Here is a 27,283-nt window from a genome sequence, read left to right on the forward strand (position 1 = left end):
CTAGAGAGTTTAAGAGGAAGATGAAAAGTAGCCTGAAATTTAGCAATATGAAGCACCATAGCATCCTCATTAACTACTTTTATAATTAGACTTAAAATTGGAAATATTAAATATTTATGTTTTGTTCTCTTGTTTAGAAATATTGTCTGGTTTGTCAGCACTGACGTCAGTCTAGTGTAAGTCCAGTTAATGCAACAGTGAGAGGCAGCAGAAGTGGGGGGGGGAGGGCAGAATATAGTAAAGAGGGGTAACATTTTTACTTCTCTTTCCTTCCATTCCCCTTTTGCTTGGTGTTACATATGGATTCTAGAGTGCTCTTCCTCACATTTGGATTTTAGCATATCTTTTTAGAATTCTGATGTAGGTTTCTGTCATTGGTGCTTTTCTAGTCTCAACCTTGCTTAATGTCCTGCTCAGACTGAATTTCAAAAGTGGAAACTGCTGTAAGTGAAGCTTATTTCAGCCTTTGGTAATAGTAGGCCCAGTTTCTTGTAATTGTGCCTTTCTGGGGAACAACATGCCTGTTTATTTCCTGAATTCTCTGCCTGCTCATCTGACTCTGGAGGACCCTGTTATAGAGTTGTAGACCAATTGTCCATTCTAAGGTCATAACTTTGTCTACACAGCTGCTGCATAGAGCAACCAAAAATAGGATTTAAAACTGAGCCATAATATTTTGGCCCAGTACAGTAACTTCGTTGTGAGGTTTCTGTGGTAGATACTATCCCACAGAATTTTAATTATTGGGTCTAAGATTTTCTAATGCATTTGTTTACTGACATTAAAGTAATACATACTAATGACAAACATAAGTAATATAGAAATGACAGATGGAAAATTAATTTCTCGGGGTGCCTGGGTGGCTCAGTGGGTTAAAGCCTCTGCTTAGATCATGATCCCAGGGTCCTGGGATTGAGCCCCATGGTCAGGCTCTCTGCTCAGCAGGGAGCCTGCTTTCCACCCCCCACCCCAGCCTGCCTGCCTCTCTGCCTGCTTGTGATCTCTTTCTGTCAAATAAATAAGTAAAATATTAAAAAAAAGAAAAATTAATTTCTCTGTCCTCACTTTCCCACAGATAGCCACTATTAACTTTATTGTGTGTCCTACCAGAAGAAAAGGATTATGTGTGTACCTGTATGTCTGTGTTCTTTAACGGTATTATGTCAATGGAATATACTGTTTTGCATCTTATTTTTTCCCTACTATATTATTTTGAATGTCTGTATCCACTCTATTGATGTGCCACAATTTATTTAATCATTCTGCTGTTGATAGACATACAGGTTATTCGTTTGGTCCTACCACCTCCCTCCCCCTTTTTTGTTAATACATTGTTGCAGTGAACATCTTTGCATATGTATATCCTGGTATACAGATATTTTTTATCCTGGTATATTTTTGTAAGTATGGCTATAAAGTAAACCTGCAGTGTGTTTGATCATTTAAACATTTAAAAATAGACATTTTCCTCTTACCTTCCAAAAGGTGACATCAGATTATATTTCCAGCAACACAGTACTAAGTGCCAGATTGCTTAAATTTTCCATTGAGTATTATTGACTTTTAGGATTTTTACCCTCCGATAGATGAAAAATATCTTGTGGTTGTTTGATTTCATTTTCTTCCTTCCTTTCCTTTTTGTCTTTAGCATGGCTGAATATGTTTTAATGTTTATTCAACCATCTACTGATGCTTTGGTATTTTGTCTTAGATGGTCAGAACAGTTCATGAATTTCCTGGTTTTTTTTTTTTTTTTTAAGATTTATTTATTTTTAGAGAGCAAGAAGGGGAGGAGCAGAGGAGAGGAAGAGGATCTCAAGCACCCTCCCTGCTAAGCTCAGAGCCCAACTTGGGGCTCCGTCTCATGACCCTGAGATCGTGACCTTAGTCAAAAATCAAGAGTCATACACCTCACTGAGCCACCCAGGTGCCCCCGGATTTTTTTTTTAATTAACTCGTATAGTCCAGGATTATCACAGGTTCTCAGGCCAAGAATGAATGATGGATTATATAGAGAAAACAGGCATTCATATTACTTAAGCAGCATATAAGTACTATTTACCAGAAACTGTAGCAAGAGTTAAAAATATACGTAAGAGGAGTGCCTGGGTGGCTCAGTGGGTTAATAAGTCTCTGCCTTCGGCTCAGGTCATGATCTCAGGGTCCTGGGATTGAGCTCCGCATTGGGCTCTCTGCTCAGTGGGGAGCCTGCGCCCCCCCCCACCGCCTGCCTCCTGCCTACTTGTGACCTCTCTCTGTCAAATTAAAAAAAAAAAAATATATATATATATATATACACATATACATAAGACATATATACGTAAGTCCCTTGCCCTTAAGACTACTAATAATGGTTTTAGTGATGATTTAAAAAAAAAAGTATTCAAAGATACAGACATGCTATTTTCATTAGTCGATTCAGTTTCCTCCCTTTTAAGCCTTTTACCAGAGGGGCTAATAAAAAAAACACACTGTACTCATTGGAATTTATTTTCCTTGTATATACATTTGGTAGCAGTAGTCAAGGAGTAAAATGACCAAGTTGAACAGAAGATGAAGAACTAGCCAGGTTTATTCATAGACTGTTTTTGTGTGGGTTTGGTTTGGTTTGGTTTGGTTTTTAAATTGAGAACAATCTCAAAATTCAGAGAATATCTAGAGCCTTTTGCATCTGACTTGATATAGTATAAAAATCACCATAATTGCCTGAAGAAGCCAAATCTTAATTTCATCTTTATATACTCAAAATAAATAGCATTGAGATAAATCTTGTGTGGTTCCACTGGGCTCTTATACTGTCTCTTAGGTCTGGCTGCCTGCAGTAAAAGCTAAAGGCTTGGAGATTTCCGGAACATTTACTCACCGCCAAGGGCACATCTATATGGAAATGAACTTCACCAACAAAGCTTTGCAGCACATGACAGACTTTGCAATCCAGTTTAACAAGAATAGGTAAGAAGTCTGAGTCCCTGGCTTGGTCATGAAACAGCAATGTGCCTTGTGTACAACAAGCCAGTGTTCCCTTTTTTTTTTAATTTGTTTATTTATTAGGGTGAAGAGGGGTAGGGGAAGAGTGAAAGAGATGATCTTTTTAAGATTTTATTTATTTATTTTGGGGGAGGGAGAGGGAGCACAAGCATGGCGAGGGGCAGAGGGAGGACTCCCAGCTGAGCAGGGAGTGCCATGTGGGACTCAACCCAAGCCCCTGGGGTCATGACCTGAGCCAAAAGCAGACGCTTAATCAGCTAAGCCACCCAGGTGCCTGCCAATATTCCATTTTTAACAAAGCGTTAAAAACTCTCATGTGGGCACATTTGGGTGTAGAGTGAGAGCTGGTCTTGCATGTCTATTCACTTGTCAGCTTTCACTCTGGAGGCCCTTGAAATTTTGTTGGGAAACTCATCCATATGGAAAACGGAAACCAGGGGCGCCTGGGTGGCTCAGTTGTTAAGCATCTGCCTTTGGCTCAGGTCACAATCCCAGGGTCCTGGGATTGAGCGGAGCATCAGGCTCCCTGCTCTATAGGAAGCCTGCTTCTCCCTCTCCCACTCCCCCTGCTTGTGTTCCTTCTCTCACTGTGTACCTCTCTGTTGCATAAATAAATAAAATCTTAAAAAAAAAAAAAAAAAGGAAACCAGAACTTACTGCCTTCTTAAAGGATTCTAGGACTAGGAAGTTTTTAATAAACTATTTACACACACAAAAAGTTTTAATTTAAATGCATTTATACATTCAACAAATAATGGTGTAGCATCTGTGTGCCAGACATTCTAGGTACTGGGGCTAGAGTAGTGAACAAAACAGATGAGTATCCAAAACCCACATTTTGGTGGGAAAAATGAACATAACTGGTTGATGAACATAGTCTCTCCACCTGTTAGCTAAGTAATGTAGGCGAGCAATTTGCTTTTAGCAATGAATTCTTTGCCTTAATAAGGAAGGGACCATGAAGATGTAAATACTGATTTTCTGTAGTTCTGAAACATCACTGTTTTATATTAAATATCATGCTTCAGGAAACTGCCTGCTAGACTTTGATGGCAGGTCCATTTATTCATAAATACGAGATAATCACACTTGTTTCTGATAAAGTAGTAATTGGACCTTTAAGCAGATTTAATAAAATCTGTCGGTGACAACTTGTATCAGTGATTGCCTTCCTTATTTCTAAGCATTTGGAAATAACTTTTATACCTTAGATTGAAAGTTTGGTACATTAGAAAGCACTTATCTAGAAAGTCTGTGTTTCCTTTTGTCAGACTAGTTCTATTTCCAGCTATTTACCAATTTCAGCCATTCTTATGAGTTTATAGTGACTTGCATTTTAATTTACTTATCATTTTAATTTGCATTTCCCTAATGATTAGTGATATTGAGCAATTTGTTCATCAGTGTAGTGACCATTATATCTTTAGTAAAGTATCTGCTCAGATCTTTCTTTTTTTAGTTTCATTATCAAGTAGTAAAAGTTCTTTATATATTGTGGGTGCAAATCCTTTATCAGATATATGTCTTGCAAATATTTTCTGTGCCTTTATTTTCCTAACAGTGTCTTTCAAAAAGAAAAAGGTTTGTATTGCTTATGCACTTCGTGTTCTAAGAAATCTTTGCCTGCCTGTGGATACAAAGAACTTTTTTCGTGTGTGTGGTGTTTTGTTTTTTTTTTTAAATAGAAGTGGTATAGATTTAGCTCTAACACTAACTTTTATAATCCATTTTGAAATAATTTTTAAATGTGGTATAAAGTAAGAGTCAAAATAAACTTTTTTTTTCCATAGTGAGCCTTGAAATAAGAGTACAAACTCCCCACTTTTGCTCTTTTTCAATATTGTTTTGGCTATTCTAGGTCCTTTGCCTGCTGGGATTTTGAGAGTGTAGATCAGTTTGGGAGAGAATTGATATCAAACAATACTGAGTTCTAATCCATCAGCTTGCTTTTTCTATTTAGGTCATCTTTAACTTCTCTCTGCACTGTTTTATAATTTCTCTTGTACAGATCTTGCATGTCTATCATCAGAGTTAAGTATGTCGTAGTTTTGATGGTATAAAAAATAGCATTCTTCTCATTAATACAGAAGTAATACTGATTTTTGTATGTTGAACTTATGCAACTTTGTTAAATTCCTTTATTAGTTCTGGTAGCTTTCTTGTAGATTCCTTACAGTTTTCTATATAGATATATCATTTTGTCTGTAGGCAGAGAATTTTTTGTAAGGAATTTTTCTCTCTTTGTTTTTTCTGTATCATTTCCAAGAGGAGCAATTCGAAGATTAGGAACTAAGCTGCTGTCATGTTTCTATCCCAGTATTGCCTTCAGATAGAGATTGCTGACCATGAGAACAGGATCAAAAGAGCACAGTGGTTTTTTTTTTTTGTTTTTTTTTTTTAAATTTTATTTATTTATTTGACAGAGAGAGAGAGAGATCACAAGTAGGCAGAGAGGCAGGCAGAGAGAGTGAGAGAGGGAAGCAGGCTCCCTGCCGAGCAGAGAGCCCGATGTGGGACTCGATCCCAGGACCCTGAGATCATGACCCGAGCCGAAGGCAGCAGCTTAAACCACTGAGCCACCCAGGCGCCCCAAGCACAGTGGTTTTTTGATCTATAAATATTACACCAAAATGAGTCATGTATATTCTCAGGATCACTTTATTACTACATTTTGATATTCCAAAGCATAGGTTAGGAAAAAGAAAATGTTTCTTCTGCCATCCTATGACTCTTGAAAGATAATTACCTATATAAACCCTATAGTTATATGTATTACCTATATAAACTCTGTAGTTACTTTATAAATATTATAGTCCCGTCTTCCTTCCTGAGGCTAATTAGAACACAAATTCAATATACATTTATATCATTCATTTGTGTATTTGTTACACCTGTAGGTCCACTTTTCCCTTTATGCTCCATCTATTTGAAATTCTTGTATTTCTTGTACATAAGACACATCTGTTCTTAGGGAACCTGGGGGGCTCAGTTGGTTAAGTGTCCAACTCTTGATTTCAGCTCAGGTCGTGATCTCAGGGTCATGGGTGTGGAGCCTGCTTAAGAGTCTCTCCTTCTGCCCCTTCCTCCTCTCTGCTTGCCCATATGCTCGCTTTCTCTAGTGCCACTCTTGCTCCAAAAAAACACCACACACACACACACAAGCAAAACCAAAATATGTTTGCTCTCATATGTATTTGTTATTTATGTAACTCCAGAATCAGGTTTTTCCCATCTCTTTACTATTGATTGTTATTAGGCTTCTCTATGAAGTCAGACTGGTAGGTACACACTCCCTGCCTTAGGCTTAGAAAGTGACCAGCTTGTCCTAGTCATTTGGATTGTCTAAGCTAATCAATTTTGCTTAACTTTCACTGTCTCTTTTCCAGTAATTGTGTCTTTCATAGGGAAACAAAAAAGAAAATTAGAATTACCAGGAAATAATCTTCTGGGTTGCTGAGGCAGGTTATCAAGCTATGAAGTAAAGTCAATTTATTTTACTTTACAGGGTGTGTATTCTTAAGTCTTCTTTTTCCCAAGCATTTTCTAAGGAAAGATGTTCTTAAAAAAAAAGAGAGGAAGAAACTTATTAAATCTCTCTAGTGGTGTGAAACATAAGAAACTAGCAAAGCAATTCTGTACTTATGTGTGTGTTCTCCTTCCTCAAATCCATTTAATGGGAAATGGGTTATATTGTAATTAGTGTTACAGCAAATTAGAATTAAGCATCTTGGTTCCATTGTTTTTTCCACTTAATTTTATTGAAAATTATGTTCAAATGTAGTAATGAATCATTGAAACCCAAAGTTGTGGCTAAAGCTTGCCTCCTGATTAACCTCTGGAATTTTTTCATCCACTTTCCTAGCTTTGGTGTCATCCCTAGCACTCCTCTGGCCATCCATACACCACTGATGCCAAACCAGAGCATTGACGTCTCCCTGCCTCTCAACACCTTGGGCCCAGTCATGAAGATGGAACCTCTGAATAACCTCCAGGTTAGAGTTTTACTTCACTGAAGGGGTACAACTTGACACCTTTCCAGTTTTATTTCACTTATATAAAAAATAGCCCCTCTCTCTTCCTCATATTAGATTTGGTCATGGAATATTCAGGTTTGAAATAACTAGGGAGAAAATTTTGTTTATTTGTTTATTTAGAGGGCACAGGGGAAGGACAGAGGGAGAGGGAGAATCTTACGCAGGCTACATGCCTAGCGCAGAGCCCAACTCAGGGGTCGATACCATGACCTTAGCTGAAATCAAGAGTCGTTTGCTTAACGATTGAGCCACCCAGGTACCCCCCCTTTTTTTTAGTTTTAAAAAAAAAAAAAAAGAGTCACACTGGTGCCTGGCTGGCTCATTTGGTAGAGCATGTGACTCTTGATCTTGGGGTCGTGATTTCAAGCCTCACATTGGGTGTAGAGTTTAATTTAAAAATAAAAACAGGGGGCGCCTGGGTGGCTCAGTGGGTTAAAGCCTCTGCCTTTGGCTCGGGTCATGATCCCGGGGTCCTGGAATCGAGCCTCACATTAGGCTCTCTGCTCCGTAGAGAGTCTGCTTCCTCCTCTCTCTCCCTGCCTGCCTGACTACTTGTGATCTGTCTGTCAAATAAATAAATAAATAAAATCTTTTTTAAAATAAATAAATAAATAAATAAAATAAAAACAGATTGGGGTATGTGGGTGGCTCGGTCCATTAAGCATCCAGCTCGGTCTCAGCGTGGGTCTTGATCTCAGGGTTATGAGTTCAGACCCCACACTGGGCTCCATGCTGGGCGTGGAGCCTACTTTAAAAAAAAAAAAAAAAAAGTCATACCTTGACATAGGAAGTTACTCGTTCTTTTACTTAACAAATATTTAGAAACTTGTAAAGATGTATTACTTATTTACAAACCTTTTTTTCTAAAGACTTTTGAAGCAGATTTGTCATTTACATGAGAACAGATTTATGTAGAGGCTGTCTTCGAACACACAACTACAAATACCGTTATTTGGATTTAAAGGCCCCTTATTAGCACATAACTATTGTAAGTAGCAGCGTCTTACTGGAGCTCAGAACTTTATCAGGTCTACAGAAGCCTCTTGATCTTGAAAGTGCTGAATTTTTTAGAATGCTTAAGTACTAGTTGAGAGTTTCATTCAGTTTTCATCTGTTTTGAACTTCTCTTTTGAAATATAAGCCTTTCAAGCTTATATTCAGGTAACATGAAGGCAGACTAGTAAGCTTATAAGCTCAAGTGTAGCAGTATCAAAGGGTTATTAAGACAGATATAACCCCTAGATGTTGCAGGGTTTTTAAATGCTTGTAAGGACAAGAGAGACAACCCTGGGTCCTCCTGAGATTGGGAACTGTAACTGATCTCTGCACAGAGCTGATACCCTGGAAGGGTGACTCCCACAGTGGAAGGGAAACTGGGAAGAATGTTTCCAGTAAGGCAGGTGATGGAAAAGTTTCTCTCTGGCAAGTATTCTGTATGCCCTCTTACCACAAATCCAGGGCCCAATATTTAGCCGTACATGGCATAATATATAGGCATGTAGTCCAAATTTATACAAGATATGTACATACAGTGTTCTCCATACCAGTAACTTAATGTAAAATTGGTCCAGGGCTGGTGAAACTCAGGGTACCTGGCAGAAGCAAAACAAAGCAGTTGTTTTGCAATAGCTCTAAACTTCAGAGCCATCAGGACTCCTAGCTAAAAGAAAATCTCTTTGCAAGTGAGCTCACAGGAGCCTCTGGGTGGCTTAGTTGGTTGAGCGGCTGCCTTTGGCTCAAGTCATGATCTCAGGGTCCTGGGATGGAGCCCCGCCTCAGGCTCCCTGCTCATTGGGGAGCCTGCTTCTCCCTCTCCCTCTGCCCCTCCACCCTGCTTGTGCTTGCTTGCTCTCTCAAATCAATAAATAAAATCTTTAAAAAAAAAAAAAAGCTCACAAATTGAACTATAAAAAGAGGGAAAGGTGTACTCTGAAAGACAGAAGACACAGCAGACAGAGGATGAGTATTCCCCTTCCACCAATAACTTGAAATAAAGATTCTGAATGAGACTAAAAATATAAAATATGTTCAAAATGATTAAAGAAAAATATCAACCTTCCACTTTCCAGTCAAGACAAGTGGGATACCATTGCTCAATCTTCTGGAAATAGCAGTGTGAATCCTAGTACTGATGGTGAGACATCACCAGTACAGTTACTTGGAGTTAAGACTAATGTTCTTTCGGTAGTTTAAATACCAGCACACCAAGCCTGTTCACCAGTTCCCTACCTTGTTGCCAGTTAGTGGATGCCTCTTTCTCTGCAAAGGGAATAATGATTTGGAGCAATGATGAGTGAGTCATGAAAGAACTTGGCTCAGACTAGAAGAACAAAACAGGATTACTGTGTAGATGGAACTGGCTGTTACTATGATGAGAGCAGTGTGCTAAGGGGCTTTTCCAGCACAGAATCCTGAAGTAAGGAACTAACCCAAATCTACACCTGCTCCTTTTGCATTGAAATCTAACCTCCTGTTGGCCCACAGAGCCTCCAGCACAGTATTTGAGGACAGTCAGCATGAATGCAAGAGTGCTTAACTGTAGAAGTAGGAAAGGGAATTTGGGTCACAGAAACCAGGGCAAATTTTTCTGCTTTTAAAACAAAAAGGAAGCAATAAATAAATGAATGTCAGCTTACCTTCCTATTTGTAATTCCATTTCTCCTTCAGTGAAATGAGCATCCCGAATAAGGAACCCTCATAAGAGCAATTGAGTCTTAGTCCAAACCCTTCCCTCAGAAGTATTGATTAGGACTAGTACATTTTTGTTTTTGCAAACCTGAAGTTACAGGATGCAGACTTTTAAAAATTTTACATCTTCTTTCAAGGATGTCATAATTATGACTATTTTCTCATTAATTGACATTTCCCAGGGAGAAGATAAGCAAAAACTTAAAAGAGAAACACTTATTTTCTCCTATGGGCAGCTCTATTTAATGTCTGCTGGTGCTAATTGAAAGTAACGGCTAGCTTAAGGTGGGTGGTTAACTTTAGATACCAGCTTCCATTCTGCCCTTGTCCCAGTATAAACAAAAAGAATCAGATATTAACTCCAACAAGCTTAGATCTTAAAGATCCAGATGAAGCCAGGTGAAGATTGATTGGCGTTTAAACATTATATTTACATAGTGTTTAAACCCAGGAACTCATGTGGGAAAATTAGTGCTTTTCTACTTCAGACCATAAAATCAGGAAAGGAAGAAATGTTTGGAGTTTGAGGAAATGAAATTCTGAAGGCAGTGTGGGTTAAATTATTTTGGCTAATTTCCTTTCAATATATAGGACAAATAAACCCAGTTGCCAGAACTGTCGTGTAGCACTTGATACAAAAATGTTTTAGGGGTGCCTGGGTTGCTCAGTGGGTTAAGCCTCTGCCTTCGGCTCGGGTCATGATCCCAGGGTTCTGGGATCGAGCCCCACATCGGGCTCTCTGCTCGGCAGGGAGCCTGCTTCCCCACCCCCTCTCTCTGTCCGCCTCTCTGTCTACTTGTGATCTCTGTCAGATAAATAAATAAAATCTTTTTAAAAAATGTTTTATTACAGTGCTCATCAAACAACTTACTTGCTTATGGTCTGTCTGAAACGCTATTCAAAGGTTAAAAAGACACTGTTCTCTCTTAAAATGTAAAATAGATTTTACGTTAGAGACAAGAATTAAGTGCCTAGTAGAGATGTGAGCCAAGAAAATGTCTCCTACTGTACCAATGTTGGTTGTTAAAGCCTTTGCGAATCCAATTTATAAACAGTACACAAAGTTTAGCTTGCCTCTGGTGGGATCTGATCTTGAGTTTATTTATAGCATACAATTATATTCTTTTAAAAAGAGAATTGGTTCCCTCTATTTAAATAAAACAAAAAACATTAGCAAATGTCTAAATTAGAATTAACTTCTAAGAGTTGTCTCTGACTCTGATATCCTTGACTTTCATTTTATATGTATTAGTTGCTTAGAAACATTTTCCCAATATACCTCTTCAAACTTGACACCTGGTGAGTGACTGCTTCATCAAGTCAGTGTCTGCAAAAAGACAATAGACCTACAACATAACTTGTGTTCATCCTGGGCTTTGTACAGATGCTGTAAATTTCCCGCAGCTGCTTGGCTTCTTTTCTCACTGGGCTGTATACACCCTTATGAGATCATTGGTTTTAATTTTGTCCATGATTTTATAAACAATTTTTTAAAAAGATTTTATGTATCAGAGAGAGAGAACACAAGCAGGGGGATGAGCAGGCAAAGCAGGCAGAGGGAGGAGCAGGCTCCCCACTGAACAAGGAGCCCCATGTGGGAATTGATTCCAGCACCCTGGGGTCATGACCTGACCCGAAGGCAGACGCTTAACAACTGGGCCACCCAGGCTAAAGATAATTTAAATATTTTTTTTTAAAGATTTTATTTATTTATTTATTTGACACAGAGAGAGAGATCACAAGGAGACAGAGAGGCAGGAAGAGGGGGAGAGCAGAGAGCCTGACACAGGGCTCAATCCCAGGATCCTGAGGTCAGGACCCAAGCCGAAGGCAGAGGCCCAACTCACTGAGCCACCCAGGCGCCCCCTATAAACAATTTTTTTTTAAAGAGTTTATTTATTTATTTGACAGACAGAGATTACAAGTAGGCAGAGAGGCAGGCAGAGAGAGAGAGAAGAGGAAGCAGGTTCCCTGCTGAGCAGAGAGCCCGACCCAGGGCTTGATCCCAGGACCCTGGGATCACGACCTGAGCTGAAGGCAGAGGCTTTAACCCACTGAGCCACCCAGGCGCCCCCCCCCCCAAACAATTTAAAGAGTGAACTAGTTCTGTAGTTAGTTGAGAAGAACCCAGTCCCCAGCCTTCTCCCAACAACATGGCCCCAGTTTCCGCTTTCCATAGTCAAGCTCTCTTGCTTCTTGCAGTTGAGACTTTTTGCTTTTACCTCTCTGTCTGAGTAACATGCTTATATTGTGCTAGGTGTTCTTTGACATCTTTCCGCACTCACTGATGTCCTCTTCATACCTATGTCCTGCCCTCTTATTTTCCTGATAGAGCTAGTTCAGAATTCGCTTTAATCAGGTTCAGTGTTTATGTTATTTTTTTTTTAAGATTTTATTTATTCATTTGACAGAGATCACAAGTAGGCAGAGAGGCAGGCAGAGAGAGAGCAGGGGAAGCAGGCTCCCCACCGAGCAGAGAGCCCAATGCGGGGCCTGATCCCAGGACGCCGGGATCATGACCTGAACCAAAGGCAGAGGCCCTAACCCACTGAGCCATCCAGGCGCCCCAGTGTTTATGTTATTTTTTAAAAATATTTTATTTATTTATTGAAGGCAGGGGAGCAGAGGGAGAGGGACAAGCAGACTCCCTGCTGAGCAGGGAGCCCAATGTGGGGCTCGATCTCATGACACTGAGATCATACCAAACAAAACCAAGAGTCAGACACTTAGCAGACTGAGCCACCTAGGCATCCAATGTGTTTACACTGAGCTAAAAAGTGTAATTATTTTTAGCTGAGCTAAAAAGTGTAATTATTTTTTTCTCCATAAAACTTTTTGTAAGCAGTTGGATATTTACTTGTTAATAACCCTCTCTTCTTGTTTGCTTAACTTTTTGTGTTTTTAATTATAATTCAGTCCCAACTTCCCATGAGATCAGACCCTTCCAAGGAGACTTTTCACTTTGACTTTCTTGAAGTCCCTTCTGGAGTCTTTTGACCTGCTCTATTCTGGACTGATTTTCTTATATGTGAAAGATTGGCCGTCATCCTGGGATCTCTCTTCATCATTACTCTGAGGTTCATTGCCTTCACCTCGTTTCAGTGCTGGGTCTCCTATTACATGGTTCTTTTCTTTGTTTACTTCCTCATTTTGATGAAAAACATCCTCTGGTAGCTTCCTGAGAGTGGGTATATAGAGAATAAAGTTTTTGAAGTTTCACATGTTCTAAAATGTCGTCTTCATACTTTTGACAGTTTCTGTATATCTGGGTTAGAAATCATTTTCCTTCTAGTCTGATGTGGTTCTGATTCTTGATTTTTTTCTGTGCTAATGTTCTTTCTTATTGAAAGCTTATAAGAGGGCGCCTGGGTGGCTCAGTGGGTTAAAGCCTCTGTCTTAGGCTCAGGTCATGATCCCAGGGTCCTGGGATCGAGCCTCACATTGGGCTCTCTGCTCAGCGGGGAGCCTGCTTCCTCCTCTCTCTCTCTATCTCTCTCTCTCTCTCTCTCTGCCTGCCTCTCTGCCTACTTGTGATCTCTGTCAAATAAATAAATAAAGTCTTAAAAAAAAAGTTTATAAGGTTCTTTCTTTATCCCTCATATTCTGAAATTTCATGATGTGCCTCAAGAGATATGAGCCTTTTCATCCATTGTACTAGGTACTCACTGGGCTCTTTCAAAGTGGAAACTTGTAGCCCTCAGTTCTGGGATTTTTTTTTTTTTTTAACTTGTAGATCTCCCTTTATTTTCTGTTTCTTGTAGTAGAAGTCTTGTCATTTGGATGTTGACCCTCCTGAGCCAATCGCTGTTTTTCCTTCTTATTTTCCATCTTTCTCCTTTTGCTTTACTTTTTATTTTTTTATTTTTTTTTTTTTAAATGCATGATTTTTCTTTTTTTTTTAAATTTTTTTTTTTTTTTTTTTTTTTATTTATTTGGTGCAGAGAGAGACAGAGACCACAAGTAGTCAGAGAGACAGGCAGAGAGAGGGGGGAAGCAGGCTCCCCGCCGAGCAGAGAGCCCGATGTGGGGCTCGATCCCAGGACCCCGAGATCATGACCTGAGCCGAAGGCAGAGGCTTTAACCCACTGAGCCACTCAGGCGCCCCTGCTTTACTTTTTAAAAACTTTTTGTGGAAAATTCTTAACATTACAAAAGTAAACAGAATAGTGTTATGAGTCCCTGTATACCATACCCATCCTTGAGCTTCAGTGATTATCTGTAGTTAGTACTCTTTCATGTATACCCCGTCCATAGCCCTACTCCATTTAATTTTGAGGCAGATCTCAGACATATCATTTCATCTGTGAAATTTCAATATATATATCTTTAAAACAGGTTTCTTTTAAAAAATATAACCACAATAACTGTTGTTCCCATTAAAAAATTAACAAGAATGCCTTAACATGAAATACCCAGTGTTCAGGTTTCCATTTACCTCCGTATCTTAAACTGTTTTGTTTCTATTTTTACTGTTTGTTTGAATCACTAAAGTGCACATATTATGATGGCTTGATATCTCATAATTCTCTTTGGCTACACTGTTCATTATGATGGGCATTAGCCATATGTGGCTATATAAATTAAAATTAATTTTAAAAAATTTAAAAAATTAATTAAAATAAAATCTCACATCCTCAGTTGCATTGGTCACATTTCAGGTGCACATGTGGCTAGTAGTTACTAGGTTGGGCATTGTGGAAGCAGAACATTTCCACCTTTACAGAAAGTTTTCTTAGACGGTGCTGATCTGTGGCTTCCCTCTCTTATTCTTAATATCTTTGGTTTTCAGCAGTTTAACCATTATGTACCTAGATGTTTTCCTTGTATTTACCAGGCTGAGGGTTCACTGACCTTCTGGGATCTGTAAGTTGATAGTTTCTCCTAAACTTGGGAAAATTTTCCCATTATTTCTTCAAATTTTTCCTGCACAATTATCTCTCTTCTTCTGGAACTCCAGTTACACAAATGTTAGACTACTTGATATTGTCCCTCAGATCACTAAAACTGTTCGTCTTCTTTCTCTCTGTTTTTTTTACTGGGTAATTCCTATTGATATGTCTTCAAGTATCCCAACTCTTTGTTCTGTACACTACAGCCTTCTGTTTAATTCATCCACTATAATTTTCGTTTCATGTGTTGTACTTTCCATTTCTAGGATTTCCATTTGGTTCTCTACTAAAATTCCCCATTTGTCCACGCAGGAGTATAAGTGGAGAAACGTTTTTCACATCCTAGTCGCCTTCATCCTATCTCTACCCTTTGGTCATTCCTTGGACCTAAGGGTATGCTAACTGACCCTCAGGAAGAATGATTAATAGAAGTATCTCAAGCAGGCCCTGAAAACAGTGTTGGGTCTGTCTGCCAGGAGATTCTGTGTGTTCTGTCTGGGCATATCTCTTTGGTCCTGATGATTCTTCTGTCTATGATTTGCGGGCCAGAGGAAGATCAGAGCATGGCTTTCTAAACCATGAGACCCGGGACCAGAGCTCCATTTTACTCATCATTGAGGGCAACTGAAATCCTCTGTGTTAGTACTTAAATGTCTATCTTCTTGGGCTGGCTTAATTCTTCTAAAAATTATCTTTGACTCTCTTGTCTGGAATATAAAGGCTTTCTGCCAGCTTTCTGGCAGCTAAATTGGGAAAGATGGCTGGAGAGTCTCAGCACTCATTATGCATACATTCACTGAATCCACCACCCCTCAGCCATGCCTGACACCCTTCAAAGTACCATGTATTTTATCCTCTAAAAGAATTAATCTCTGTTTTTTCGCTGAGGGGCTAAGGTAGCTTAGAGTGGTGGTGGTGGGGATCTGGGATTCCAACCGCATCTTAATGCTCTTTCTTTTGACACTCCCTCCCTGCATTCCCCCTCCGTACAGTTCCAGACATGCTGCCAGTCCTGAGTCTTTGAGAATTGTGGTGGTGCTGCTAATCCATGTCTTTTACAGTCACCAAGACTTTGTTACTATTGTATTTTTTTCCTACCTTATCTTTATAATTTATACCCTTAAATTTTTTTTTCTTTAATTATGGCAGAATTTCTTTCAGGAGAAGGAAATCGTCATTGTGATTTTTCAGTCTGCTATCTTTACCTGAAAGTCTGATAGCACCTTTATAAAAATTCTTCCTTCCTTCTATACCACTTTATAATTAGGAGTCTTAGAGGTAAACCTATGGATAAAGAATTGGGTTTTTCCTATATATGGTGTTTGTTATCAATCTGTCGCCTTTAAATCCTACATAAGTATTGTTTGATAGGAGGATGAATGTTAGCAAAAATGTCCCTTGGGTTTTTTCTTTGAATGTCTCTTCTAAAACAACTTCTTTTGGGGTCCCTGGGTGGCTCTGTGGGTTAAGCCTTTGCCTTTGGCTCAGGTCATGATCCCAGGGTCCTGGGATCAAGCCCCGCCTCAGGCTCTCTGCTCAGCAGGGAGCCTGCTTCCCCTCCTCTCTCTCTCTGCCTGCCTCTCTGCCTACTTGTGATCTCTGTTTGTGAAATAAATAAAACAATCTTTAAAAAAATAAAATAAAAATATAATAAATATTAAAAATATTAAATTAAAAATTAAAATTAAAAATATTAAAATAAAATAAAATAAAAAAATAAAACAACTTCTTTATTTTAGTCTTTGAATGATTAGGGCAGAAAGTGCTGAAGCTCCCAGCACACAAAGAACACAATCTTACAGTCCTATTTATTCATATCTTTAAGATCTTAGTCAGCCAAAAGGGTTTTTTGCCAGTGTATGGCCTTGAGAAAATTCTGTCCCTTGCTACTCCTACATTTGAGTCGCAGCCTGTGAGACAATCAGTTGCAGATGGTCCCTGTCCCTGGTATTTCGTGGCTTACATATGTCAGTTCACACTCAGAAAGCCCACAGCTGTAGCTGTTATACCAGAAAAACCAATAAATGCTTCCAAATGGAAGACCTTTTCAGCAGCTTCCATCAGATGAAGCTAACCAGCTTGGCATTTGCTGAGTTTTCTGGACTGTTGTGCAAGCCAAACAAGTTCAGTATTGAAAACGTCCTTTGGTCTCCCAGGATCCACAGTTGAGGACTGTGCACTCTGGTTGCTTTTATGGGACTGCATGCTGCTTGAACAGCTGTGGAGTCCTTGAAGTGGTGGATTTTATGGGAGTTATAAGAGATTCCCAGGTCAGACAGGTAGAGCCAGGGCTGAAAATAACCCCTGTAGACAGGACAGAACCTAAAATATTCCATTAGCACTATGTAGGTCATGGAGGCTTGGTTATGAAGGATGAAAACATTTTACTACCAAAGAAAGAGAAAATTACTTTCTGTGATTGCTGCTTCCAATTTGATGTACTTTTCATGTCTCATCTGAGAAATTAGAGTATCTTATGTACTAGACACTGCTTTTTTACTAGGTTATCCCTGTTGAGAATACTCCTTACCCTTTTTATTAAGGTAATCAAGATTCTACTGGGCAGTATCTTTTGTCTTTCTGTAACCGACACTCAGCTACTGGCTTCTGAGACTCTCTGTTAGGATATATCTATTAATAGCAACTTCCCTCTTTGAAGAACCACCATAAGCAGTAGACAAGAATTCTGTATTTTGATAAGCAGAGGTGGTCCAGGTGGGTCATAAATCTGGCATCAGTGGCAGGACACAGTTGTTCCTGGAATCCAGAATTCAGTTCTCAGAACACCCAAGCTTGGGACCTAGTTCCTCATAAAAAAAAGGGGGGGGGGGTTTCTGAGATCAGATTATTTAAGTAACAGAGCCCCAAGCTACAAATCTTGAGCAAGTAATGAATTTCACACAGTAGTTCCAAAGTGGTTAATAAAAGGGATTTGTGGGTGCACCTGGGTGACTCAGTGGATTAAGCCTCTGCCTTCGGCTCAGGTCATGATCCCAGGGTCCTGGGATCGAGCCCTGCATCGGGCTCTCTGCTCAGCAGGGACCCTGCTTCCCCCTCTCTCTCGGCCTGCCTCTCTGCCTACTTGTGATCTCTGTCTATCAAATAAATAAAAATTTAAAAATTTTTCGGGGCACCTGGGTGGCTCAGTGGGTTAAAGCCTCTGCCTTCAGCTCAGGTCATGATCCCAGGGTCCTGGGATCGAGCCCCGCATCGGGCTCTCTGCTCAGCATGGAGCCTGCTTCCCCCTCTCTCTCTCTGCCTGCCTCTCTGCCTACTTGTGATCTGTCTGTCAAATAAATAAATAAAATCTTTAAAAAAAAAATTTAAAAATTTTTCAAAAAAAATAGAAGTGATTTGAGGGTTTTTATCTATTAAAATCCCAGCCTTCTTTATGTCATGATGTTAAGTTAGGAGTGGACGATGAAAAATGGAATCAGGGGCACCTGGGTGGCTCAGTCATTAAGCGTCTGCTTTCGGCTCCAATCATGATGCCAGGGTCCTGGAATCGAGCCCCGTATTGGGTTCCCTGTTCAGCGGGAGGCCTGCTTCTCCCTCTCCTGCCCGTGCTTGTGTTCCCTCTCTCTCGCTGTCTCTCTCTCTCTCTCTCTCTCAAATAAATGAATAAAATCTTTAAAAAAATGGAATCAATTTTGTGGTTTTGATTTGATAAATAATTGGAAGGTAGATGTAACCATGTGATCTTTATGCAGTAGAGGACTTTGAATTCTGAATAAAAAGTTGGTACCTCTTTCTAGTCCCTATGTTCTCATTATGGCTGATAATCTTTATGCAAAGCGTTAAAGCTTTACACTACATCAGGAGTTGGAATTAAAGAGAGCTCACTGGGGGTTTTCTCAGCTGGATTGAAGCCCACTTGAGAGCCATAGCCTGCCCTCATTCATATTAACACTCATATTTTGCTGTAGTATCATGTTCAATGAGATAAAAGAATTTGCTTTATTCACAATTTTTATGTAGGAATTATGCATAGGCTTCATGGTATTGAGGTCCATAGACCTTGAAAATAAAACTTTCAAGCTCTGGGTTTGTTTGTTTTTTTTTTTTAATGATTTATTCATTTATTTGAGAGAGAGAGCAAGAGGGGAAAGGGAGAGAGAGAAGGAATCTCAGTGTGCTGAGCAGCAGAACCCAACAAGGGGCTCCAGTTCACAGTCCTGAGATCATGACCTGAGCTGAAGCCAAGAGTCAAACACTTAACCAACTGAGCCACCCAGCCCCAAGCCCTATTTCTGATCGAGTTTACCCTGTATTAGCAGTGATGGCATCTCAACATCTGCATGAATACTACTAATGATTTACTACCCTAAAACGGTCCGTTTATCTTAAAACTGTTAAAGTTATTTATATTGAACTAAAATATGTCTTCTTTTAGATTCTATGTGTAGATCCTCGTTCTACAGCTTGTGGTTTTATAGAACAAGTTTCTTTCTGAATCAAGGTTCAAGGTTCACCTGGAAATCTGTTAGGTGGGCCTATAATGAAAATATATTCAGTCTGAATTCATTTTCCCTTTCAGTCCACTTCAGGAAGGCCTAAATTTATGGAAGGACATTTCTTTGTGTGCACTGCAAATAGATATCCGTTTTATTGTTCTAATTTTAAGTAGAAAAAGTGGTTAGAAACAGAGACACTGGTAAATGTACTTAGAATCAGTTACAGTTTGGAGACCAAGGAAAATATTATTTAATTATTTTTGAGAAGTGTGGGTATGAATGGTGGTCCTTCGTGTGGTAACAGTGATCCTTTCCAGGAGCCATTGAAGGAGTCAGAAGGCTGAAAGCACAGAACTTCTCAATTCCATAGCTCATGCTCCTGAGAATGATCTGTCTCTCTGTGTCTGATCTGTTGCTCTAGTAAAGCAAGTCGGAGCCGGCTTCTGCACATGGTGGCCTGTCTGTATGCCCAGGCATCTTGGAACCTGTATGCCCTCCTTTTGTCCATGTTAAGGTTCAATTAATACAGCGGAACAGAGCTTTGGCACACCTGTGAACCCATTTAATTTATGATTTGCTGCTAACTAATCTGAGACTGTATGTCGACTACCTGGGATCTAGTTTAGATTCTAGATCACTTTTAGCCTAGGATTTAAAAATGAGTAATATTCCTTCTCTCTCATTACTAAGGTCTTTGAGTTCCCATTGGGTCTTCTGTCTCACAACATACCAGACTGGGGGTGTGGATTAGCTGGTCAACTTTAACTGGTAGGGTTTTTGTTTTGTTTTTTAAGGTTTTATTTATTTATTTGAAGGAAAATGAGTGAGAGAGAGCATGAGAGAGGAGAAGGTCAGAGGGAGAAGCAGACTCCCCAAGGAGCTGGGAGCCCGATGTGGCACTCGATCCTGGAAGTCCGGGATCATGACCTGAGCCGAAGGCAGCCGCTCAACCAACTGAGCCACCCTGGTGCCCTTTAATTGGTAGTTTACTGGCCCTGTCTTCACTGTTTTATCATTCAGTACAGTATGTATTACATTTATTTTTAGGTTTAACAGTAAGCCCTACATAACAAACAGTTCATGGTGTCACAGGAAGTAGTACTCTAAGAGGCGGCAGCCGCAACCAGGGGCACATCAGCCAGATCTCTCAAGGAAAAGAAAGAAGAGAGTGGTGCCTTTAGGTTTAGAGCCTATATAGATCTGGCAAAACCTGTTTAAGACAAGACTGTAGGGTTTGCGGAATTGTCAGGCAGGCTGAAAGACCTGTAGAAATGCTGCTGGAGGAAGAGAGAATTTGGGGTTTGCAATAGAGGTTTCTGGATAGTAACCAGATTGGTCAAGATAGTATGGCAGGTGGGTTCTATATTGGCTGAAGAGATCACATTTACATTTGCTGTTAAGTTTCAGATTTATTTTGGGACTCCTTGGTGGCTCAGTCGTTAAGCATCTGCCTTCAGCTCAGGTCATGATCCCAGAGTCCTGGGATCGAGTCCCACATTGGGCTCCTTACTCAGCAGGAAGTCTGCTTCTCCCTCTGCCTGCTGTGCCCCCTACTTGTGTGTTCTCTCTCTCTTTCTCTAACAAATAAATAAATAAGAAATCTTTTTTAAAAAAAGTTTCTGATTTATTTTGTCTGACATCTAAAACTTTGTAAAAATGTGGGAGCTACCTGAAGCAAAAACAGATGCAATGGATCTTAGCATTCTTTTCCCTTGACCCAGGTTCCTCATGAGGCACCAGCTGCCCTCTCCAGTGACCCTGTCCACATAGGCATGGTTCTTCTTCTTTATTTTTTTTTAAGATTTTTTTTTCATTTATTTATTTGTCAGACAGAGATCACAAGTAGGCAAAGAGGAGGCAGAGAGAGAGGAAGGGAAGCAGGCTCCCTGCCGAGCAGAGATCCTGATGTGGGGCTCGATCCCAGGACTCTGGGATCTTGACCTGAGCCGAAGGCAGAGGCCTTAACCTACTGAGCCACCCAGGCGCCCCCACATAGGCATGGTTCTATCAGAGTTATGATGACTGCTTAATTTTTGTTCTACCACTGCCCTGTTAGAATCCCGCCAATCTGAAAGAACTTGCACTTGATTTTTTTTTTCTAATTGGAAAAGTCAAGATCCCAGCAGTGGTCTCTAGGGCCCTTTGTGATCTAGCCGTGCCTTTCCTCTTTGAGTGCATCTGGCCCACCATTCCTTACTCCACTGTGGCCACACTGGCTCCCTTGCTGACCCTCAGAGGGTACCTGCCATGGCAGGGCCTTTGAATTTGCTGTTTCCCATATCTGAAATTGTTCCTTTTCCCAATCTGCATATCTGCATGGCTTACTTCCTCCTTCAGGCCTTTGCTAAAATAGTACCTTTTTAACAAGTCTTCCACTCTGGGCTCCCAGTACTCTGGACCCTCCCTTATCCTTATTTTTCCCCAGAGCACTTATCCATGTTAAATACTGCTTAATGTGCTTATTCATTATCACCTCCACCTCCTCTTCCACTCGAATGCAAACTAAAAGGGCACTCTCTGGTGCACTGGTATTATCTCCCAGTGCCGGGAACAATAACAATGCCTAGTACAGAATACTTAATAAATATTTGTTGTTGAATGAACTTTTTGTTTTCATTTAAGGGAGTGTTTACAAATATCAGATGCATGTGGTTCTTGAACCAAACTCAGCAAGGCCATCTCGTCTTAGCAAGCAGAGTATCCCCAGACTCTGTCTCTGCCTGTTGTTTCTCAGTGGCCTCACAGCCTACCCCATGACTCTGATTTAATACCCTTTTACCTGGGTAGGTCTGGCCCCAGTCCCTGGTTTTTTTTTGTTTTGTTTTGTTTTGTTTTAAGATTTTGTTTTTGAGTAATCTCTATACCCAACATGGGGCTCGAATTTATGACCCTAAGATCAGGAGTCACATGCTTCACCAACTGAGCCGGCCAGGTAGCCCCTCAGTCCCAATTTTAATCTGAGGACTACAAGTTCAGATTCATTTTCTCTCAAAGTGGGCAGAGCAAACATTAGAGTCTGTTGTTTCTTTACTCTGCTCCATCAGTATTTGAAGGGGTAAGAGCACAGCACATTAATGGACCCTAATTCCAAGATTGGAGATAACTAGGAAAATAGAATATGTTACTGTTCTAATATTTGGAGAATTTTTCTGTTGCTAACCTATGTCTGTGTGCCACTTTAAATAAAACAAATTGCTACCATGCAACTATTTATTAAACTGCTATCCTAATTGCCTAAGACTATTTTGGATGATATTTTCAGAGTAAATTGGAAGCTGAAGGGTGTTCTATAAGTGTCTTAGAGCTTCGGAGAAAACCAAAATCATTTGGACGCCTGATAGGAATTAGAGCTGAACAATTACCTTTTACTGTGAGACCAGAAAGAAGCTTTTTTCACAATCCTGATAGACACAAAGCTTTAGGGAGACAAATTTTAATAGGAAGAGCAAAAAAGATTGTCTTTTGCCAGCAGATCACTGTATCTCATTCCATTCTTCGCTAGAAAACAATTTTTTCAAATACTCAAAACTATCTAACTTTCGCCTTTAAAGGGAAAGAGAATCCTAAAAAAAAAAAGTAAAGTTAGTGGTCTAGCACTTCCCAGTTCCAGAATTTTTGCACTTGGTATCAGAAAAGTGTACTTTGGTGGGAATGGGTATGATTGTTTATGAATTCAGAGATAAGGAGAAAAAGGGTCTAGACCCTTCTGGGCTGAAATCCATGCCAGCCTGAGCTGTCACAGAGCTGGCCTTGTGCTTTTGGCCTACCTGCGGGGCCTGTGGCTTGAGTGACCGCCGCAGGTGGGCTGCTTTTTCTGCCCGCCATACGGGTCATCTTGTGTGAACATTGTGACCTATCCACCTTATTTCCAAATGGTTTTGAAGGAGATGGGTTTCTTTTTTAAAGCAGTACTTGAGGGTCTGGTTTAATTTTCAGAAGCATTACATAGTTTGATTCCAGTAGCTGTGGCACTGGTGCAGGGCCTTGGGTCTTTGGCAGACAGTCATCATTCTGATGTCCTCTTGACCAAACGAGAAGCTTCTGACAGTTTAATCCAGGAGTCTTTTAAGCCACCATCTATCCATACCACTTTACAGTCTTCCATCTTTTCTTTGGTGTTCTGGAGATTTCAGTTGGCCTGCATTCTAACTCATTCTAATTCGTGGTGTAAACTCTTTGGAGTTTTTGACATTGAGATGAAGCAGATCTTCTGACAGGGTAGGGACCACAGAAGGAGCCTTATTGTTTTGGTTTCTTTCTACCTCCTTTCGAAACTGGGCCTACTAAGAGAGGTTGGCTCTTAGGATCTCACTACTGTTCTAAAGGCCCGTAATTATATATGCTACAGTTTAAGAGCTCACCTGGAGGTCTGTTCAGAGCTTTCCTTTCCCCCTCTAAGTACTATTTGAACACGGAACCTTCAAATGCTGGAATGCATGTTGTTTCCAAGAGGAGACTAGAGACACGGGGCCACTGCTTTTAGCAGGAGATGGGGAACCTGTCACATTTCACCTGTAAGGAGTTCCCCTGTCCACATGCTCTTAACAAGGAGAGAAGTCCTAACCTTTTGAGAGTAAACAAGTGTGGCTTTTATCTACAGTCGGCACCAGGTTGTTACTGTTGGAGGGCTGTTCAGCCAGGTAATCCCATGTGATTTGTTGGAAAGAATACAGAAAGAAAGAATACAGAGCTAGAGGGTTCTTGTTTGAATCTCCGTCTTGGAAGTAAACTAAGAAAGATGCTCTTCAAGTTCAAGTTGAATTAGCATCAGAAGGAAGGTAAAGTGACACTTTCTGTGGTAGATCTCGTGATTATTTCTGCTGTATTTTTCACTGCAGTTTCTTTTCTCCTTTAAACTTCAATTTCTGAGAATTCTCGATTTATTAGTGGGGTTTGAAATGGAACACCATATTTATACTAAAGATGGTAGATACTTTTTTGGCATTGACCAGGAATGCAGAACTACAGCTAGTAACTCCAGCAGCTAACAGAAAGAGCTACTTCTGGAGTTCCAGACAACATGCATCACTCAGTTGTGTGCCGTTAAAAACCTTCACTCAGAGCCAGTCCCCCAGGATCTGTGGACTAGGTGGTGTGGTGCTTAAAACACATCTGAATCATCATTCCTCAGAGAACTGGTGATGGTTGGCGTCACTGCCTGGTCCTAGCTTGGACCAGCCTGCAAATAATCTTTCCAAAAGCTAAATGGAGAGGAGGAATGAAAGAAAAAAAAAAAATTATTCAGAGACTTGGAAAGGTCACGAGTGACGTCATGGAAGAGTAGATGATACACTCTCAGAGGTGAGCTGTGTGCCACTTGCCTGGGTTTTTCCTGTGGCATTGCCTCCTGCGGTTATCTCTGGCAAGAGGCCGCATTTACCAGAGTTCATACTGAGTTCATCTCGTACCTTTTTATAGTACTTTTGAGTACACTGGAACAAGGTTAGAATATTAATTTTGCCTGTTCGTCTCCAGCTGTGCACCATAAAGAGGCTGTAGCTACTGCAGCGGGCTTCCTATACTATGGAGGGAAACTAATTGGTGGTTACAGGCTAACACTGACAGGCTGCACTTTCCCCAGCAGCCACGGAAAGTAACTTTTAAAAATCATTATTATTATTAAGCGTTTATAGCCTGCTCTTGTGTTTTCTGAGTGCCCCATAATCATTTCTGTTTGCTCCTCCTATTGATGTCCCTGACAGGCAGGTTCATATTGTTGTGGCCACATGTTGCACGTGACAGAGCAGAGGACTAGAGGATTAGGTCATCTGCCCTTTGGTACCATCTGTGATCTTCTTTAGGCATCCTCCGAGCAGAAGCTGAGGTTTGCAGTCTGTTCCTTTGCCCATTGAATCCATTTCCTCACTGCTTGCCCTTAACAGGGTATATATTATGGATTTTATACTTTCTTGATGGAAACTTACAGGAAGAAATGTGTTTTACACAGTACACACAAACATATACACACAACACATAAAACTGAAACAGTTTTGGGAAACATCACTTAACTCTTCATGAGATGCACCATGATATTTTCCATTCTATTTTTTTTTTGAAGATTTATTTATTTATTTTGAAAGAGAGAGAGAGAGAGACTCTTGAGCAGACTCCCCACTGAGCACAGAGCCTGACACAGGGCTCAATCTCATGACCCTGAGATCACAACATGAGTGGAAATCAGGAGTTGAGGCTTAACCAACTGTGCCACCTGGGTGCCCCTCTGTTGTTTTTTTTTATGCCAGTTCAACCCACTGTATTAATTTTTTTTTAAGATTTTTATTTATTTATTTGACAGAGACATAGCAAGAGAGGGAACATAAGCAGAAGGAGTGGGAGAGGGAGAAGCAGGCTTCCCGCTGAGCGGGGAGCCCAATGCGAGGCTCGATCTGAGGACCCTGGGATCGTGACCTGAGCCGAAGGCAGATGCTTAACAACTGAGCCGCTCAGCCTGGGCACACCCAGGCGCCCCCCACTGTATTAATTTTAAGAAGCATCACTTGGTCGTGATCCACAATTTTAAACACAATGCTAGGAGGTACTTGAAGCGAGGAATACATGTGGCACATTTTTCCTGGAGCATCAGTTTTACTCAGTGGTAAGGGGATAAACACATTTTCATATTAAAACATACAGATGCATTATGGAATAGCATGTAACTTCAAAGAAATTTTGTTCTTATGGTGGGCTACTTCATATTATACCCCCATACCCCCAACCCTGACCCTTTCTGCTATTCCACCCCAGTATAGACATCCATACTTTCCTCTTCTGTTAAGGGAAGTACACTAGAAAAAACTTGAAGTACTGTCCTTTTGGAAACTTGAGACCAGGTTTATATGTTGTGTAAACCTCAGTGGTTTTTAGATACTCTGAGTAGTATATTTTCCAATTAGCATTCTTATTGAGTACTCTGTACCAGTCACTGTTCTAGAAACTGAGAATACAGTAGTGAACAAGAGACAAAAGCCCCCTCTCTCATAGCATTTATATTCTGCTGGAGGCTGGGGTACAGGGACAGGCAATAAACCGGCGAATAAGTAAAATAGTATATCAGATGAGGGCAGTGGAGGTAAGAGAAATCAGAGACTGGGATAGACAGTCCTGGGGTTAGAGATAGACAGTCCTGGGGTTAGAGATTGGGTAGTGTGATTTTATAAACACGCTGGTCATGGAGGACCTGTGTGGAACGGTAATAGTTGATTAGGCAAAGACCTAAAGGAAGCCAGGAATGAGGCATACAGATTTCTGGGGAGGGAGAGAATTGCAGACAGAAGATAGAGCAAAGGCACAAACCACGAGGTCACAGAGTACCTGATACGTGCAGGGGAAAACAGCAGGCCCCTGTGGCTGACATGGAACTAGGAGGGAGAGAGTCACAGCACATAACATCAGAGAGGTAATAGGCATCAGATTATAGGCAATTGTAACTTTGGTTTTTATTCTGAGTGAGACGGGAAGTCATTGGAGGTTTGCGCAGAGAGGTATTTATGAGCTGACCCACATTTTAGGATCCCTCTGGCTGCTGTGTTGAGAATAGACTGGGGAAGCTAAGTGTTACAGAAGGTGGAGGAGGCAGGTGCAGAAGCAGGGGCACTATTAGAAGGCTTTGTGGTATTCTGTTTACTGTGTTTGGAAAGACAGCAGGAGATTCTCTTTAGGAATGGGAGGGGAGATCAAGAAATTGGTTTGGGACATGTTCATTTTGAGATACTAGTTACCCAGGTGAAGATACTAAGGCAGTTGGTATAAATATGTCTTCATTGATTTCCCATAGGCAAGTTAGGCATTGATTTTTTTTTTTTAAGATTTTATTTATTTATTTGACAGAGATCACAGGAGGCAGAGAGGCAGGCAGAGAGAGAGGAGGAAGCAGACTCCCCGCCGAGCAGAGAGCCTGATGTGGGGCTCGATCCCAGGACCCTGGGATCATGACCCGAGCCGAAGGCAGAGGCTTTAACCCACTGAGCCACCCAGGCGCCCCAGTTAGGCATTGATTTTAAAGCTCTCGGGAAATAGTTCTCCAGCTTGTCTGGATTATGTCTTTCTATTCTGTACCTGTTGGGATGGCGAATTTCAAAATAAGAAAACTCTGGAGCAGTTAGTATTACACTCTTTAAGGTTCTTTTTGAGAGGAGCTGCTGTCCAGATTGGAATCGAACTGGCTTCATAACTGTGTTTTTCCTATGATTCTTTTTGGCCTAAACTCCTAAGGAGTGATTGGCACATCCTT

At 40.6% G+C, this 27,283-nt stretch overlaps 1 protein-coding gene across 2 annotated transcripts in view; it reads left to right on the forward strand.

Annotated features, from left to right (window-relative positions):
* The window catches only part of AP2B1 (adaptor related protein complex 2 subunit beta 1), a 130,878-nt gene that overhangs the window by 83,265 nt on the left and 20,330 nt on the right, over positions 1-27,283 (forward strand). For both annotated transcript variants that reach the window (XM_080825917.1, XM_080825918.1), the window contains 2 exons: positions 2,807-2,952; positions 6,851-6,980. In XM_080825917.1, the coding sequence (XP_080682043.1) occupies positions 2,807-2,952; positions 6,851-6,980 (276 nt within the window). The remainder of the gene's footprint in view (positions 1-2,806; positions 2,953-6,850; positions 6,981-27,283) is intronic.

The sequence above is a fragment of the Martes martes genome, assembly GCF_963455335.1.
Source record: "Martes martes genome assembly, chromosome: 16".
NCBI lineage: Eukaryota > Metazoa > Chordata > Mammalia > Carnivora > Mustelidae > Martes > Martes martes.